Consider the following 17,452-nt stretch of genomic DNA (forward strand, 5'->3'; position numbering starts at 1 on the left):
GCTTCCTCAATCATCCTAATAAAGTCCGGCCTTTTTCTAATTCTACGCCGGAAAAAGCCCGTTGAATGGTTTGTTGGGGACGAGGAGAACCCCATGGTTTTTGCTGGAGCAAGGATTGATAATAGGGAAGGTATAGAGGTGTACTCTAATGGGGATTCATATGAAGGGGAGCTTTATTTGGGGAAGTTCAACGGGAGTGGTGTCTATGATTTCTTCGAGCGAGGGAGATACGAGCGCGATTGGGTGGACGGGAAGTGCGATGGCTATGGGATCGAGCGGTGGGGGAAGGGAACACGATACTATGGTCATTATCGCAAGGGCTTATATCACGGTTTTGGTGTCTATCAATTCAACAAAAGTGTCGGCTATGCCGGTGAATGGGCTGGCGGGCGAAGCAATGGCTATGGAGTGCTGAGATGCTCGGATGGTGGCTGCTATGTGGGACAGTTCGAGTTTGGGGTGAAACATGGCTTAGGTGTCTATCATTTCAGGTATGATATATTCACATATGAGAATTGATGATATTAAAGTGATAGTGGGACCAATACCATCTCAACCAATTCCACTAATCCACAAATATTTTGTTTGCACGAAATAGTTTTTTGATACATACCCTTGCACGTTTTTTTTTTTTCAAAATTCAAGATTTTTAGACTTTTATTTGAGGATTTTATATATATTCATTAGTAATGGCGATAAATATGCGGGTGCATATTTCGGCGGAATGGCTCATGGATTTGGAATTTATTACTATGCCAATGGTGACTGTTATGAAGGCTCATGGCACGAAGGCGTGCAGCAAGGTTTCGGAACGTACGCCTTAAGAGGTGGAGGTGTTAAGTCAGGAGAATGGAACTATGGAATTCTCAAAAACTCCCTCTCTCCTGCACACCCTAAAGTTTACAGCTTTGTTCAGGTATAGAATTGCTTAATTCAATATGAAAGAAATGAATTGTCTTTATATACATTAGACTTATATGAACTTAATTTCAATTAATTGAATATTGGTAGAGTGGAAGAAATGCTGCAGAGAGGGCAATTCTTCTGCCCCCTGTGGAAGATGAACTCAACCGAGCTGTTTCTGCTGCAAACAGAGCTGCCGCTGTAGCTCGCGTCGCTGCCGTCAGAGCTGTTCGATACCGTGAAGAACGAAGCAAAGCTTGGCATCTTCTAACTAAAAGATTTCGCTCTCATGTGTCGAAGTTCGTTAATTTGGTAGCTTGTTCTGGACGGGGATGGAGATTTGAAAACATATGCTGATTTTTAGTGTTCTGTAGGAAAGTGATTAGGATTTTTTTTTAATTTTTTTTATTTTGTTTTAGTTGAAACGTTACATTTTAATTATTTGAATGCATAATTTTAATTCAATTCATTTTTAGGTTGCAGAATGAGTTAATTTTATACTCTTGCACAGGTGATGATTTTAATTTAAATAATTTATTTGTATTTATCTGTTAATTTTTTTGCCTCAAAGAAAAATTATAATTTTTTAAAAAATAAATAATAATAATAAATAAAAGATCCGCCGTGTTAGTATTTAGTAAGGTGAAAATATTTTTTATAGATTTATGTTACTAGGCCGGAGATATTAAATTATTTTATTTGATAATATTTAATTTTAGATGTTAAAAAGTTAAGTAGAAATAAACAAAATGTGATCATAATTGCTTAACCAAAGGGCCGAATTTATGTGAAATTTGCCACCCTCTTCATAATTTACTTAATAGAAATAAACTTATTTGTAATGAAGTTTGCAATTGTTGTGAAATCCGCTCTGCCAAACACCTACAACCATGCTGTTGCGAAGAACTCCTTATGGATTGAGTTAGATAGAAAAGATATTTAATAGTATTGTACAAATCTTTTCAGCAAGATTATGATTTCAAATTATTGTAATCTTGCTCCGTCAAGAATGCCAAGAAATAAGAAATGGAATGCAAAATAAAATATCAAATTCCTTCTTGAAACTTCTTTAAAGGCTACGGTTGGGAATGCCAAGAAATTTGCTGCAGTGCCTTATCCTCTTCTCTGTCGGGAAATCCACCTGCAAGCTAAGGATTGGGATTGCCGAAGGACCTGCTTGCTGCTGCGTTTCTTGGATGACGAGGGAGATGATAACAGTAGCTGACCAAGCAATCTCCCTGAATCCAAGAACCTGAGCTGATATAAAAGTTCTTGTTCCAAGAACTGAAAAACGCAGCAAGCATGTACAAAAGGAAAAACCAGAAAAAACAGAGGAAAGAAATGCCACAACGAATAAGAACACAAACACGAGGATTTACGTGGTTCGGTCCTTAGACCTACATCCACGGAGGGAATCGCTACCAAATTTACTAGCACAAAGGAAGAATTACAAGCTCATTACATCGAGGAATCACCAAGATCTCTCTCTCTACAAGACCTCTCCCTCAATTCTAAAGCCTCTCCACTCCTTCCTCTTCTTGCTGAATCTTCTTCCTCCTCTTGATCTTCTTGATCAGATTTTTCTCTCCTTATGGTGGTCACTCCATCCCTTAAGACCCCTCATCTATTTATAGATGGATGAGGCTTCCAAGAGGCAAAGAAAAAATTACAAGTGTGTCATTTTATGTCATAATTAAGAGCCATGAATAAACAACACATAGTTTGTAACATAGTTACTTTTTTAGAGCTTTTTAGAGCTGCCCTACATTGACATGATATCACAGTCGCAAATAATTCCCAAAAAAATTTACATAGCAAGCTCCAAATGAGCCTTTATTAATACTATAGTTAAGTATTCTCTCCTATATTTCGTGCACAGGAGTCCCTTTGCTCTAAATCAATTACTCGTTAGCAACCTTAATTTTTACTAGTGTATTTCCATTTTCCCCGCCAAATTGTAAAAGCTGAAATGCACAAAATCTACTACTTAATGCAAAAGAAATATGATATTAGCATGTGCTAGCAAAAATATAAACAGCAGAGACATGAAATTTCTCTCCAATGTTGGAGTATGATTCGCCACTAACAATGTTATGAGTGTCATGAAATGTCAGTAGACTAATGATAGCAATTGGTCAATGCTCAAGTTATTAGAGTACGATAAAGATAATAGAAGTCATCAGAAGAATGACATACCTGGAAACCTTTACCTCGAGTAATCCCAGTTACATCTACAAACTGGCCTGGCACAAAATGCCTTACTGTTATTGGAGTACCAACAGGGAGAAGAGCATCCTCAGTCACAGGGAACTCCTTCAGTTTCCTCTTTAGAGGAATGCCTTGGGCTCTAAAATGTCCCACTTCAGGTTTTCTCAGATGTTTTTCTTTCTTCTGACCTGCACCAATCTACATACGAGACAAACTGAGAATTCACACCTTGAACATGTCAGTCATAAGAAAAAAAGGGGCATTTACATACATAGCACACAAATCTTATGCATTTACATATCTCAGACCTAAATTTACATATTTACATAGCACAATTACCACTTTTTAAAAGTGAAATACACCATTTCATGCATAGTTTTAAAGCAATAAACTGCTACATATGTAAATCTGAAAGTTTAGATCTGAGATACGCAAATACATAAGATTTATGTGCTAGGTATGTAAATTTTCAAAAAAGCCAAAAACAAAAACACTGTTTCACCATAGACAAGATCAGAGAAAAATAAACTTAGCAGCAAGAACAAAATATCCAACTCATACCATAAAGATCATCATCATTGGACTTATCCTAATCTGTGATCAGCTTTATGCATACTCATCTTTCAAATATTGAAGTTTTACACGGGATTGAAAACAATATATAGCGTACTCATCTTCCTAATATTGGAGTTTTACCGGGATACACAACATTATATAGATTTTTGCAAGCAAAACCTAAAAAATTGGGATAGGAATTATTCCACCATTTTAAGCTGGTAGCATGCATTGGTTAAAATACAGAATGAGGACAGTTTAATGTAGCGTCATTAATAATATGATTAAGCTAGAAAACCAACGAAATTTTTGTGTGGAAAAGCATGAAAATAATAGTTTGCAAGTCAGTTCTAGAGTAAATGACTGGCTTTGCGGAGATTATGCTGTATGAAAGTGAAGAACATATATGAAACACGTCTGCTGCTATGGACTAGTCGACTTCCCTTGAAATGGTGAGTTAATTGCAAGGAAGATCATAGATTATGCTTCAACACGACAATGACAACTAAGAACTTGGTATCATTTGTGATGATGAGTTGAGATAATTTCGATATATCCAAATTTACTTTCAATGATGAACAATTCACAGTGCCTCCAATAGGTAATGAGTTGAAGACAATGAACACATATAAAGTAAAGAGTGTTGGCTAGTAAATTCCAATAAAAAAAACACCATTTAAAACATGATTAGTAAAAATATCAGATGGAAACGACAAAGCCTGTGAGAAAAAGAAACAGAAACAGCTCAAGCAAGCACATCAAGAAAAACCTCTCTTCACTCCAATCTAACCTGCAGAGCAACGATCCCCTCCTTTTCCGGTGTCTTAACCTGGGAAACAATGTTATCATCCAGCCACAGGATCGTGATCGGCACCCGCACCCCCCACTTGTCCCACAGCGCCGTCATCCCGCACTTGACGGCGATCGCTCCCGTTCTCTTCGAGTTGGGCATCATTGCCCTCGGTATGGCCTCGATGATGCGACCAGTTTTGGGAGCTTCAATCTCATATTGGTTTAGTAGAGGCTCGGCGCTTAAACTTCGGTGAGATAATTGGCCCGGTAGAATCAGGCGGAAGCGGGAGATAAAGCTTCTGGAAGAAGCGAACATGGCTTTAAGGAGAAGCCCTGAGAAGAAACTAGCTGTAGAACATGCCGACGGTGAGATATCCCGGTAAGGTTTCCGACAATAGCATGGTGAGGGAGGGAGAGGGTGGCGACCATGGGGTAGGGTTTTGGAACGACGTTAACCATTTCAGTTGCATGGGCTTTTTATTGGGCTTTTTATGTACAAAGTTGGGTTGGGCTCCAACGTCCCCGTCTTCTTGTGAACAAGGTAGACCGTAACAAGCATCGCCCACAAAAAAACATTGTCCTTGATATGCAATCGGTTATTAAGCTTTGCTAATGGCCATTTATATATATATATATATATTTTCAAGTGCTTCAGTTTATATATATATATAATTAAAATTTAATTTAGTATGTAAATTACACCGAAGGAATATAGTGTAAGACATGAGAGATATAGAGTCATAAAGAGAAATGCATAGTAATAAACATTAATTTGATAGATGTGTATAAATATTTATTCATAAAATGAACCCCTAGTTATAGGAAAATGGCGTATAAGATATTATAGGTATTTTACATATATACACTCGGAGCCTAACCGATCAAAGGCTTAGCGGACTGGATTGGGGAGGCTTTTGATGGGCGCTACCAATCGGCTAGGCTAGGGAGGCTCGTCGGTCGGCCTGAACCGGTAAAAACTACAATTCGGCTAGGCGTGAAGTTGTTCGTTGGCTAATCTTTTACTAGCAAAGGGTTCGCGAGACTGACTCGATCAGCTACGTCAAGTCGATCGGTTGGTCGAAACTGGTCGCAGGCAATCATCCCTGAGACCCTGACAATGAGCTCCCGTCAATAGAGCAGCACTAGGTTATCGAGTAGAGGATAAATCACTGTAATTTGATAGGTAAACACATTTAAACAAAGAGAACTTGAAATGATTGAGACTTTTGTCCTTGATCCTCGATGATATTCGAATAGGCTATTTGTTGCATATAATTGTAGGACCTCCTAAAATCAAAAGGTCATAAAAATGAAAAATAAAAATAATTTCACTATGAGAAAATAAAATATAAAATAAGTGATATGAGAAATAATAATCATGTAAAGTCATTGAATAGTTTTTCTTCTCATTTTTTTGATTGATAGATGTTTTCCTATAAATAACATGGTGAATTTACATACAAATCTCATAATTTTTATGTGTTTACCTATTTTTAACATGTAAAATAGTTTTAATGTGCAACACTTCAAATTTTTAATCACATAAGAAATATAATTACTATTAAGTATCTTAAAGTGAGATGTACAATTCATGCATGCATATATTATAATATTATTAAATGATATGCTTGAAAAATGTTGATGATATCAGACACCGGCATACACCCCAACCAACTAGCTGGCGACGCATCAGATGGACCAGCAACGAAAATGAGTTAGACGATCGAAGGTTTGACAGGTGACTGATTGTCCGAAGAAAAACAATGATCCAAGAGGCAACCGAAGATTCCGCAAAATGTCCAAATGTCTTTCAGACAACCGAAAGTTTATAAGACGAATGAAGGCCTTCTGGACAACCGAATGTACGTATGGCGTTCGAAGGATCGCCAGAGAACCGTAGAATGGGCAGATAACAAAAGGTCCGCCAAACAACCGATGGTCCGTCAGACGACTGAGGGTCTGCCAGACGACCAAAGGTCTTCTCGACCATCAATGCTCTACCAAACCATCAAAGGTTCGTCAAAGAATCGTAGAGCTGTCAAACGATTGAAGGTCTGTCAAAAAAATGAAGATTGTCATAGAATCATAGAATATCCAGACAACCGAATGTATCTCGAATGATCAAAGGTTTGCAAGTGTACCGTAGAACTATCAGACATTCGAAAGTGTTTCAAACAACTGAAGGTCTACCAGACGATCAAAGGTTCATTAGGGAATCATAGAACTTTCAGGCGATCGAAGGTATGTCGAACAATCAAAGTTCCACCAGATGACCCAAACGACCGAAGGTTTACCAAATGACCGAAAGTTTGTCGGACGATCAAAGGTTTGCCGGAGAACCGTAGAATTGCTAGGCAAACGAATGTCTGTCAGACAACCGAAGATCTTTTAGACGACCGAAGGGCTATCTAAGCGTACATTAAATGAGCATCCATTCAACAATCGGACAAAGGTCCAAGTATACAAAAAATGTCAAAATTTGTTACTGTTGAAAGATCTCGAAAATACTAATGATGAGTCTTAAAAATCTCAATTTATTTTTATCCTTATATTAGAGAGATTAATTCTCTTATATTTTGTTATTATTTATTTTTTTCTATTGTATTCTGTTTTTATTGTTTTCTTCATCAGTAAGTCCTGTAATGGGTATTTATACCCCTATTTTCATCAATAAAATTAAGTCCTCTCATATCTTTTCAGTTACAAATACAAAAAGACGTAATAAAAGAAAATAATGTCTTATAACCCTTACTAAAATAGAGGCAGCCATGTAATTTTCAACATTTTCTCCTCTTTCTCCTATAAATAGGGAGCTCATAGCATGTAAAAGGGGGAGGTCATTTGGGCTTTCCAACCATTTAGCTGCTACTCTTCTCTTCTCTTATAACAACTTGTTTCAATATATAAAATGGGTTCGAGAGCTTGGAGAACACCCCCACTTTGCTCCGTTGTGAGCAATTAATGTGTCACTCCTTGTTCCTCTCTTTCTCACTTTTTTACTCTCTCGATCTCTAAGCTTTACATCTTGGACATGATCTGCCAAAAAAATTAGATTCAACTGTTGATTTGAAATGTTAGACATATAATAAATAAGAATTACTAGGAAGAAAGTTAAATTATTTCTTTCCAATATTGTTTGTGGATGCAATTTCTTATTTAAAAGGAAACTATTTTGAAAATGGAATACGGAGAAACAGCTCACAATTTTCTGGTGAATTGTGATGGCTTTAACAAAGACGATCCAATTCGGAAAGCTTACATGCACCCTTTTGTTTCCTTCCCAATGTTAGCCGTCCTTTTTCTCTCAGCTTTTTTGACGTCATACGTATCAGCTAATTCTCATGTATTTACACATCTAACCTAAAAGTTTTATATTTATACATATAACATTCAAAGTCTTAATATTATTGAATTCTTTTTAGGGCGTAGCCTTCTGTATTATTGGCTTGTTCACCACTTCAGTCGGCGTGCTCCATTCATCCACTTAGGCAAATGGGCTATTGATTCTCAGGTATTGTCGGTGTACAAATCTTTCTCAAATATGTATGGCTATAATTTGGTATACAAAGATAAAATATATATTTTTATGTATACATTTATGAGATTAAAATATTATAAATGTAAAATTTAAAATATAATTAGTATATATACATAAAAATTATGTGGTATGTAGGGGTGTGAACGAACCGAACAAGAACGAACAGAGCTGTTGTTCGTGTTCGGTTCATTTGAAATTGTGCGTGTTTGAAATAGACTCGTGTTTGAAATTATTCGTGAAGTTACTGTTCGTGTTTGGTTTGATTTGTTTGAAATATGTTTGAAATGTTTGAAATGTTCGAATTGTTTGAATTATTTGGTTTGAATTGTTTTTGAATTGTTTGAAATCTTACAAATTTGTTTGTAATGTTTGAATTGTTCGAATTTTTCAAAATTTTTCAAAAGTTTAAATCCATATAAAATTAATTCTTAAACTTGTCTGAATCACAACGCAAATGCAAAATAACTGAAACACAACTCACAATAAAATCATAATTTCATATCTCATCTATAAAAAATTCATATATAGAGGCAACATGTGAGATTTCAATCCAAAAAATAAAGTTTCACTCAAACGAACTAAATAAATCTAAAGGAAATACAAAAAAATTTAAGCTAAGAGACGAACCTGAAGATAAATAAAAAATTATAGAATTTAATATAGACTAAAAGACGAACTTGAAAATCATATTATAATTTATATGATTTAATTTTTTAAAATATGATAAATTTTTTAAGTATATAACTATTTTTAAATTATGATAAATTTTTTTATTTATAATTATTTTAAATTGTTTTATAATTCGAACAATAACAATCGAACATGATCGAACAAATGACTGTTTGTGTTTGGTTCATTTATAAACCGAATGAAAAAAAAATTATTTATGTTAATCTCAATTATTTATCGAATGAATCGAACAAAAAATTTCTGACGAACTGAATACGAATTGTCCGAAAACAACGAGCTTCTGATAAGAATGATTTATTACGTTTTTTTTGTTAAATCAGTTGTGGGGAACGAGCGCAAACAATTATTTAAGTATTAATCCATTTATGGGCTCGAGGGCTGTGGCTGACTGGCTGTAACTTGTAATATGCTCAATTTAACGTGCCCCAATTTGTTTTGAAGTACTGACATTCTTTAATCATTTTGACATTTGTGCAATATTTGTGGCGAGAATTAATTATTTTAATTAAAAATAGATATTGTTATCTGTTATTTCGAAGTAATAAAATTTGAAATATTATATTGTTAAAGTTTATTTTAAAATATTTGTATATTAGTAAACACTTTATGCTTAAAAGTGAAAGCTTTTAAAACACATGAATCTTTTGATCATGAAACACTTTATTTCAATTAACAATAGTTGAGGAGTGCTGAGAAATTAGGGTGAAGAAAAACAAGAACGACATAAATTTAGGAGAACACACAAAGATTTAACGAGGTTGGACAAAGATGTCTACACCCTCGGGAGCAGAACGCAGTCTTTCACTAATCTAGAAAGTACAGAATATAGAATATGAGGTGTAACGCCTAGGATTACATACAGGCATATTTATAATATTAGAAAGAACATAAAAAGAAACATTTGGTACATTATGTAATTACTAAATTATCCCGGTACCACAACCGCAACCCACAAAAGGAAACTCCTATGATTTGGACATAATCTTCTGCTCTGCTCCGCTCCTGATTTAGTACTGTCCATTTATGATATATGAGTCATATCTAACAAGGAGTAAAGTATTAAAAAGTTTTAAGAATATCACAATCAAAAAATTAAACTATAAGTGATAGAAATTAGAGAAAATACTCCGTCCGGACTTGACTCATCCAGATGGCCAACCATCACGGTCACGTCGCCGCGCACGACACCGGCGGGCGACATGATCGTCCAGATGTAAATATTTTTTTAAAAAAATTGACCTTCCGCAAGAACACGATTCTAAGCAACTACAAAATTTTTATTCCTATTTGTGTTGAAAATCTTAATCCATCTGATTTTTTGGGTCAAATTTTAAACCTATCTAAAACTTGATCCATTTGATAACTCATTAATTTTGTATAGAATTTATTATGTTTGAGGATGTTAAAGGGCGAAAATAATTACTTTGTCAGGATTGACTGAATTTTAAATATTAATACTAAAAATAATAATTAAATAATGAAAATAATTATATATAGAGGGAGGGAACATAAACAGCTAACGCCATAATACCTTTAAGTTTATAATTTAAAATATAAATAGACAAAAATAAAGAATTTAGAAATAAATGAATAAATAAAGAGTTAAATTGATCGCTTTTTTTTTTAATGAGTAGTGGGCATATTTATAAATTAAGAGTGGGCAAATTTCTAATAAATAATATTTTATTAAAGGAATAAAAAATATGAGGGTGCGAACGTTCAGGTGGTTCCAACTTCCATCTCCGGAGATATGGTCTTTTATTTTATTTTATTTTTATGAAGAGCAAAAATATGATAAAATAATCTCAAATATAAATAGGATTATGGTTTTTATGCATGTTGAACTAAACATCCCCCCATTCTTCTTCTCAAAGTATTATTGAATGAAGAGTTAATTTTGAAAAATTAAGCCACTATAAGCACATATAAATCTTGTGATGATACAATCGTTGATGAGAACTGATGCATGCTAGAAAATTTGTGGCACTATAGTAGTAAATTATTATCTTAATATTATATGAAGATTTAACATACACTCAGAAAAGATAAATTAACTAATAATGACACCGGAAGTTTTTATGTGAAAAAACAGTGGGGACTGATCCAATTAAAGAGTTTTACTAAAAAAAAATAATTACAGTTGTAACTACTTGTCTTACAGGTGGAAAAGGGTTGCTAGGTTTTATAAGTTAATACGTCAACTTGCGGTGCCCGATAGAGATTGACGGCGTCTGGTCATTGGTGGTCGACGGAGGTTGGCTATGATCGATGACAATCAGTGGTGCTTGACGGCGATATGAGTGCTCAATAGCGGTCGGTGGTTGCAACAACGGTCAACGGTGATTTGTGGATGTGGTCGTTGTGGGCAAGAGTGGCACTGGACTTCTGTTTCTTCTCAAAACTCAAGCCCTCATCCCGAGTTTTCGGTGCATTTAATGCAGGGATATGAATTAATTTGATATGATGGCTTATAAGGCATCCCTCAATCGGATGACATTTGATGAAGATTGTATATCTTAATTCATTGAATTCATCTTATCACGACACTCGATTTGACTATATACTCGTCAAAATCAAATGTTTCCAGAAAACTTTCAAAAGCGGTTTCATGGTTTGATCTGGCCTTGATTTGGTTCAGATTGAACTAATTTTGATAACAATAGGTTCTTCTTGTCAAGCCTGTCAGTTTGACTACAAGTCAGCTGTTGTTGAATGTTGAGAAATTAGGGCGAAGAAAAATCGGAATCGACATAAAACCAGAAGAACACAGAGATTTAACGAGATTCGGCAAAGATGCCTACGTCCACAGGAGCAGAGCGTCGAATTTCACTATTTCAGAGGAGTTCGATACATACCCATAGAGTTACATATTATATATATAGATAAAACCCACAGATAAAATTACTAACACGCCCTAGCTCACCCAACCCACTTATCTCCAAGAGACACACTTCTTCACTTCAAGAGACACATCTCTTCACTTCAAGAGACTCCAAATTCAGGTATTCGAGTCATACCTAACAAATCTCCACATTGACAAATATCCAACCCCTTAGGAGAAATACATCATGAAGTTTCTTACACCAAAGTGGGTTGAACAAGTTGATACACCAAAGTGGGTTGAACAACCATGCGGTTTAACAATTGCAAATATTCAACAAGTTCAAGCAATGCAAGAAATTGTTGATAGTATTTGTCTTGATCAACATATTTACTGCAATTTCATCATATGATTCAATAGAGTGAACTCCACTTACAACTGTACTCCCCAACAATTTATAGATATTACCTGCAGTGATCTTTTATTTTATCACAGTCAATGCACCTTTAACAATTTTGACGGTTCTCTATCTTCATCTGTCTTAGGAGTAAAACTATTTCTGTGTAAAGTGCCCAAGGAAATTAAAATTTTTTTCAGATCTGGAATATGTCTTACGTCACATAATGTTTTGATAGCGTTATCGTGCATCTTAATTATAACAGTGTTAATATCAGCAATATTGTAACATCTATCATCACTCAAATAAACTGAACCAAAATTAGATAATTTATATGAAGTAAATCATTTCCTGTTAGGTGTAATGTGATAAGAGCATCTGAATCAAGAATCCATGCATCATTCAATTGAGTTGTTGTAACTAAAAGTGCATCACCATCACTGTAATCTGTAATGTCACTTTGCACCATATGAACAATTACCATGAGAGTTTTCCCCTGCATTATGCTTCCGCCGGTTGTGAGTCAAAATGTTACACTAATCTCATCAATTTTGATTGTTTCTTTCTCTTATGTAAGAGTAGTCACCAAATGTTCATAGGAGGAAGACAATGAACACAACAGAATCATTGTTCGGTTTTCATCATCAATACTCACATCAAGCCGTGTCAGATCTGTGATTATTTGATTGAAGACATTCAAATGCTGTGACAGATCAATGTCTGCCTGCATCTTCAGCACATAAAGTCTTTGCTTCAGATACAATTTATTTGTTAGAGATTTGGACATAAACTGAGATTCTAATTTCTTTCATACTTCTCTTGAAAGTTTCAAATTCATAACATGTTACATAATCTCATATGTCAGACATAAACGTATGGTACATGACGCTCGTAGCTGCAATTCTTCCCAATCTTCATCTTCCATATTATCAGGTTTATAGCTCGCAAAACCTTCAAAATTTGTTGGCATCAAAATTTCTTGTTGTGCCAACAAATTTTGCACTCCTATTTGCTACAATCTGAAGTTTTCGGTTCCATCGAACTTCACTATATCAAATTTTGCACAAGACATTACTATTTCAAATTAATTATGCTGCAAACTTTTCCTGTTTGCACAAAAAAGAAATCAGTCGAACTACTGCGAACACCTTGCCCGAAGCCTTTTCTTGTTCGTGTGAAGGCCTCAGCCAAACTCCACCTATCGCAACTCCTCCTGCGAAAAATTTGTGAACTCCGCTATCTGAAGTCCTTTGTTCGCAAAACACGCTCTTGTTCACGGTAGCTTCACACGAACTCATGTTCGTGAACTCCACCTCACCTAACCCCGTTGGCTTTCGAAGAAAAGAACTCCTCTTGTTGTCACGGAGAGAGCCTGTATGTGCGAACTCCACCTCACCGAACTCCTTCCCACCGCCACCACAGGTCTTTTGCTACCAAGTTCACAGAGACCTCGTCTCCTCCTGTCACGGCCTCCTCTGCGAACCAAAACGCTGCCTCTGTCGCGTACACCTAGCCAAAGGAATTATGAAAGAATATTCTTTCTTCTCCTTCGATTACTGCTTCCACCGCCTCCCTGTTCCTCTGCGGCTATGCCACTGAACTGGCGTTCACGTTGAAAATCCCCTTAACCTCCGAACTGCTTCGCGCTTGTTATCAAAAGATCATCCCGATCGCCCGAACTCCAACTATTTGCAATCAAAACCACTGAAAAACTGTCTTCGTCGTTGAACTGTCGCAGTTTGTCGAATTCTAAAGTCATAGTCGAACTTCTTTCTCAAATCTTCTTAATGCACTGATCTTCTCCGCTCTAGAACCTCTCTCTGATACCAATTGTTGAAAAATTAGGGCGAAAAAAAACAGAAATCGACACAAAATTAGAAGAACACAGAGATTTAACAAGGTTCGACAGAGATGTTTATGTCATCGGGAGCAGAGCGGCGAATTTAATTATTTCAGAGGAGTTCAGTACATATCCATAGGGTTACACATCATATACATAGATAAAATCTATAGATAAAATTACTAACACGCCCTCGCTCCCCCAACCCACTTATCTCCGAGAGACACACTTCTTCATTCCGAGAGACACATCTTTTCACTCCAAGAGACTACAAATTCTAATATATGAGTCATACCTAACACTGAAATCAAAATTCTAGATGATTTTTCATCAATATTTAAATATCTATCTCTTGTTAAAAAGTCATCCCGTGATACGTATCATACCTCAAGAATTGAGTCAGATGATGAATTTTTTTTCATGGCGTACCAATAAGAGTTGAAGTAATTTCTTAGAAAGAGGACTTGTGCTTTACAAAAATTTATGGCATCACCAAAAAGCTAGTATTATGTCTAGCTATATCTTCACATGTTATTGACATGTTCTTTACAGTGGTAAGACGATTCTGCATATAATTCATTATTAACGTCTTGTCTTAGTTAGTCGACTAATATATCGTTGTTGTGATTTACATAACAAATTATTCACCTTAATTACAACTATTACATATTTCTCCTATATTTTCTTCTGAAGTCTACAAACTTGTCCAACATGAATCAGACCTCACAAACAAGGTAACTCATGCCAAAAGATAATGGTATAAACCTTTGTGGAACATTTACATACATTCCACTCAATTCCTATGTATTTACATATCTAATACCTAAACCTTACATTCTTACATTTATACTGTCCAAAATCTTTCCTATCATATTGAAGGCATCATCATCTCAACCTTTAAAAAGTGAAATACACTTTTTGATGCATAGATACAAAAAATTGAAATCTAGGGGTTCAATACTTAGATACATTTATAAAACTTTGTAAGAATGCAAATAAGATCTTATTTCTCAATTAAAAAGGCAGAGAAAGGCATGAAACTTACTCCCTACCAAACACCATGTCCGAAATAAGACCACAAAACAAGTAGCCATGTGACAAATTTTAATTCGGATTTTGCATTAATTATTCCACACCAGTCCCTCTCCTTCCCTCTTTAAAGTCCCCATCGCTGCCGTTATTACTTTTTTCAACCACCTCTCATCAACTTTTCCTCCACAACCCCCCAATGTATTTACTATTTATGCCCACTCCCCTCCATCGCCTTTACAATATTTTCCAATTTATTTGAAATTTGCGCCTTGAATATATTGTAGCATTACGGCACCTCTACATTTAATGTTATAACGCTCTCTATGCAGTACTTACTACGCCGTGCATCATACCATAATACATGAGCAAAACCAGCCTCTTTTTTCAGCCTCTTTTTTCAGGGGGGCAAACTGTCACCCCACCCTAGACCCAAAGTGAGAGATTAGGGTAAGGAAAGACAAAGTAATACTTCGGAGAGGAACAGAAGATCAAATTATTCATTCCTATAAGTAAATATCTAAATTTGAATTCTAGATGCTACGTTGGTCCGCCCCTACTCTAATATCTAAATCATATTAAAATATAAAAAATTAATTTATCTAAGTTGAATTATATGTGAGATGTGTAAATAAATAATTCAGGATTCTATATTCTATAAACAAGTCACCTTATAAATTATCCAAATATCTAAACATCATAAAATATCATTATTATTAATTTAATAAAGCTGAAATATATGTAAATTCTTAAAATAAAACTAAAGAAAAAATGCAACAGAACAAATGTTAATGACAGCTGTTGCCATCTCAATGACTGTGAAAATCTGCTCCCTATTTATGCACTTGAAAAGGCGAACGTTAGCCGTCAAAACAGTGCACATTCAGTATTGCTTCGAAAACACAACAGATCGCGATGGAGGAGTTGAGGGTGAAGGTGGTGGCGGAGCTGCCGGAGATGGAGGCGGAGGCGGCGGCCGGAGATGAGCCGGTGAGCCCGACGGGACAGTACTTTAATAGCTCGGCCCTTCATGTAAGCATTCTGGCCATTTTTGAGTCTGATGAACGGCTGGATGATTCTCAGGCTATGGCTACTGTGGAGAAGCTCTTTCTCCCTGTTAGCCCCCGCTTCTCTTCCATAATGGCAAGTTCTTCTTCTCCCTCTTGATTTATTTATTTTTTCTTTTTTTTTTAAATGCGAATTTTTTTCCTGAAAATTAAAGAAATATAAAATTGGTCGAAAATATTAATCGTGTTTTGGTAAATTAATTATGAATTTTGATGGCTGTATTGAGCATAAGTAAATTACAAAGTTGACTTTAAGGTTTAATATATATCATTACGTTTAGATATTAGATATGTAAATACAAAAAGATTTTCCGTATTATTTTTTATTTTTAGTTTTTTAAAAAGGGATTATTTACATACATAGCACACAATTTGTATGTATTTAATACATATAAAAATAAAATATAAAAAAGAATAAAAATAAAAAACTAAATTCAAACTATAGACACGAATGGGATTTGAAGAGGTATACGTACCCGACTAATTATATTTCCTCCCCATGCAAATTCATTTTTCAAACGATAAAATTAAATTAATTTTATTTGAAAATAATAATAATTTAAATATTTCGGATAATATAGTACTAAAAAGGCCACGTTGTTATTTATATATTAGGCACCATTTTTCATTTTTTTTTTAATTCTTATCAAATTATTAAAATATATAATAAAATTCGAGTCCATATATTTTGTTTTTATCAAATTTTTTAATGATTTGACGGTCACACGCATAGATGTATCAATTAATCAAACAAAAAAAAAAAATCATGTGATTCTTGATTTGTATATATGAATATTTCGTATGTTTTAAATGTACTTATTCCTTTTTTTTTTTATGATCACCGTATCACGGACAAAATGTCTCACATCGGTTAGGTATATAACCGAAAAATAGTCTTGGGCTGCACATCACCTGAATAACTTTTTTGGGAGGTGATAAGTGATATTATAGCAGATTATTGTCTGCTAGGTGTGTGAACTCTTTATGGTCCAATGAGACCCTCGGTGGAGTGGATCCATGACGAGTGAGTCACATAATTGTGTTGAGGAGAATGTCATAGACAAAGTCTCACATCTAGGCGGAGTGTCAAAAAAATAGTTTTTATGTTTTGATTTGCCTATCAGCTTGAAAAGCTCGTTTAGAAGGTGAAAATCTGCTTTAGATATTGCCTCTCAGGAATTTAGCTCAATTTTGTAATAAGTTCTCACTCGTACGGAGCATTTATCATCTAATTTAAAGCTGCTGACCGTTAAGCGAGGACTTGCTGAAATAGTCTCTTTTTTTTTTTTAATTTGAGCGAATTAAATCCTCAAATACCCCAAAACTTACATAAATCACATATATAAAATCGTATTTTATAAAAGAATAGATAATTACATAAATACAATATGAAATATTGTTATTTATTAAATCCGGCCGCCTGATAATATTTTTGAATTATTAAACTGAGAATTTGATAAAAATAAAAAAAAATATAAAGAGATTTTATAAAAAAATTTGATATTTAAGTGAGAATTTAAAAAAAAATGAATGAAATAGAATGTCAGATTTGTAAAATGCTATTTATATAATTGCCCGAATATATATATATATATAAGTCCCCATCGCTGCC

The 17,452-nt window shown here is 34.8% G+C and overlaps 3 protein-coding genes across 3 annotated transcripts in view; 2 read left to right on the forward strand and 1 right to left on the reverse strand.

The window, feature by feature from the left end:
- Positions 1-4,926, reverse strand: part of LOC110029735 (50S ribosomal protein L3-2, chloroplastic) — a 17,746-nt gene extending 12,820 nt beyond the window's left edge. Inside the window, exons 1-2 of the mRNA XM_020732156.1 lie at positions 4,457-4,926; positions 3,100-3,309 (exon numbers count right to left, since the gene is read on the reverse strand). Coding sequence (XP_020587815.1) covers positions 3,100-3,309; positions 4,457-4,774 — 528 coding nt within the window. The 5' untranslated portion in view covers positions 4,775-4,926. The remainder of the gene's footprint in view (positions 1-3,099; positions 3,310-4,456) is intronic.
- On the forward strand, positions 7-1,271 carry LOC110029736 (MORN repeat-containing protein 1-like). The gene is made up of 3 exons (XM_020732157.1): positions 7-491; positions 688-916; positions 1,012-1,271. The coding sequence occupies exons 1-3, from the start codon at positions 94-96 to the stop codon at positions 1,258-1,260; spliced, it is 876 nt and encodes a 291-aa protein (XP_020587816.1). The 5' UTR covers positions 7-93; the 3' UTR covers positions 1,261-1,271.
- A 10,725-nt stretch (positions 4,927-15,651) lies between the features above and the next one.
- LOC110029698 (O-acyltransferase WSD1-like) overlaps positions 15,652-17,452 on the forward strand; it is a 7,117-nt gene continuing 5,316 nt past the window's right edge. The window contains exon 1 of the mRNA XM_020732111.1: positions 15,652-15,916. Within this exon, the coding sequence (XP_020587770.1) occupies positions 15,689-15,916 (228 nt within the window). The 5' untranslated portion in view covers positions 15,652-15,688. The remainder of the gene's footprint in view (positions 15,917-17,452) is intronic.

This window comes from Phalaenopsis equestris, unplaced genomic scaffold, assembly GCF_001263595.1.
Source record: "Phalaenopsis equestris unplaced genomic scaffold, ASM126359v1 Scaffold000600, whole genome shotgun sequence".
Classification (NCBI taxonomy): domain Eukaryota; kingdom Viridiplantae; phylum Streptophyta; class Magnoliopsida; order Asparagales; family Orchidaceae; genus Phalaenopsis; species Phalaenopsis equestris.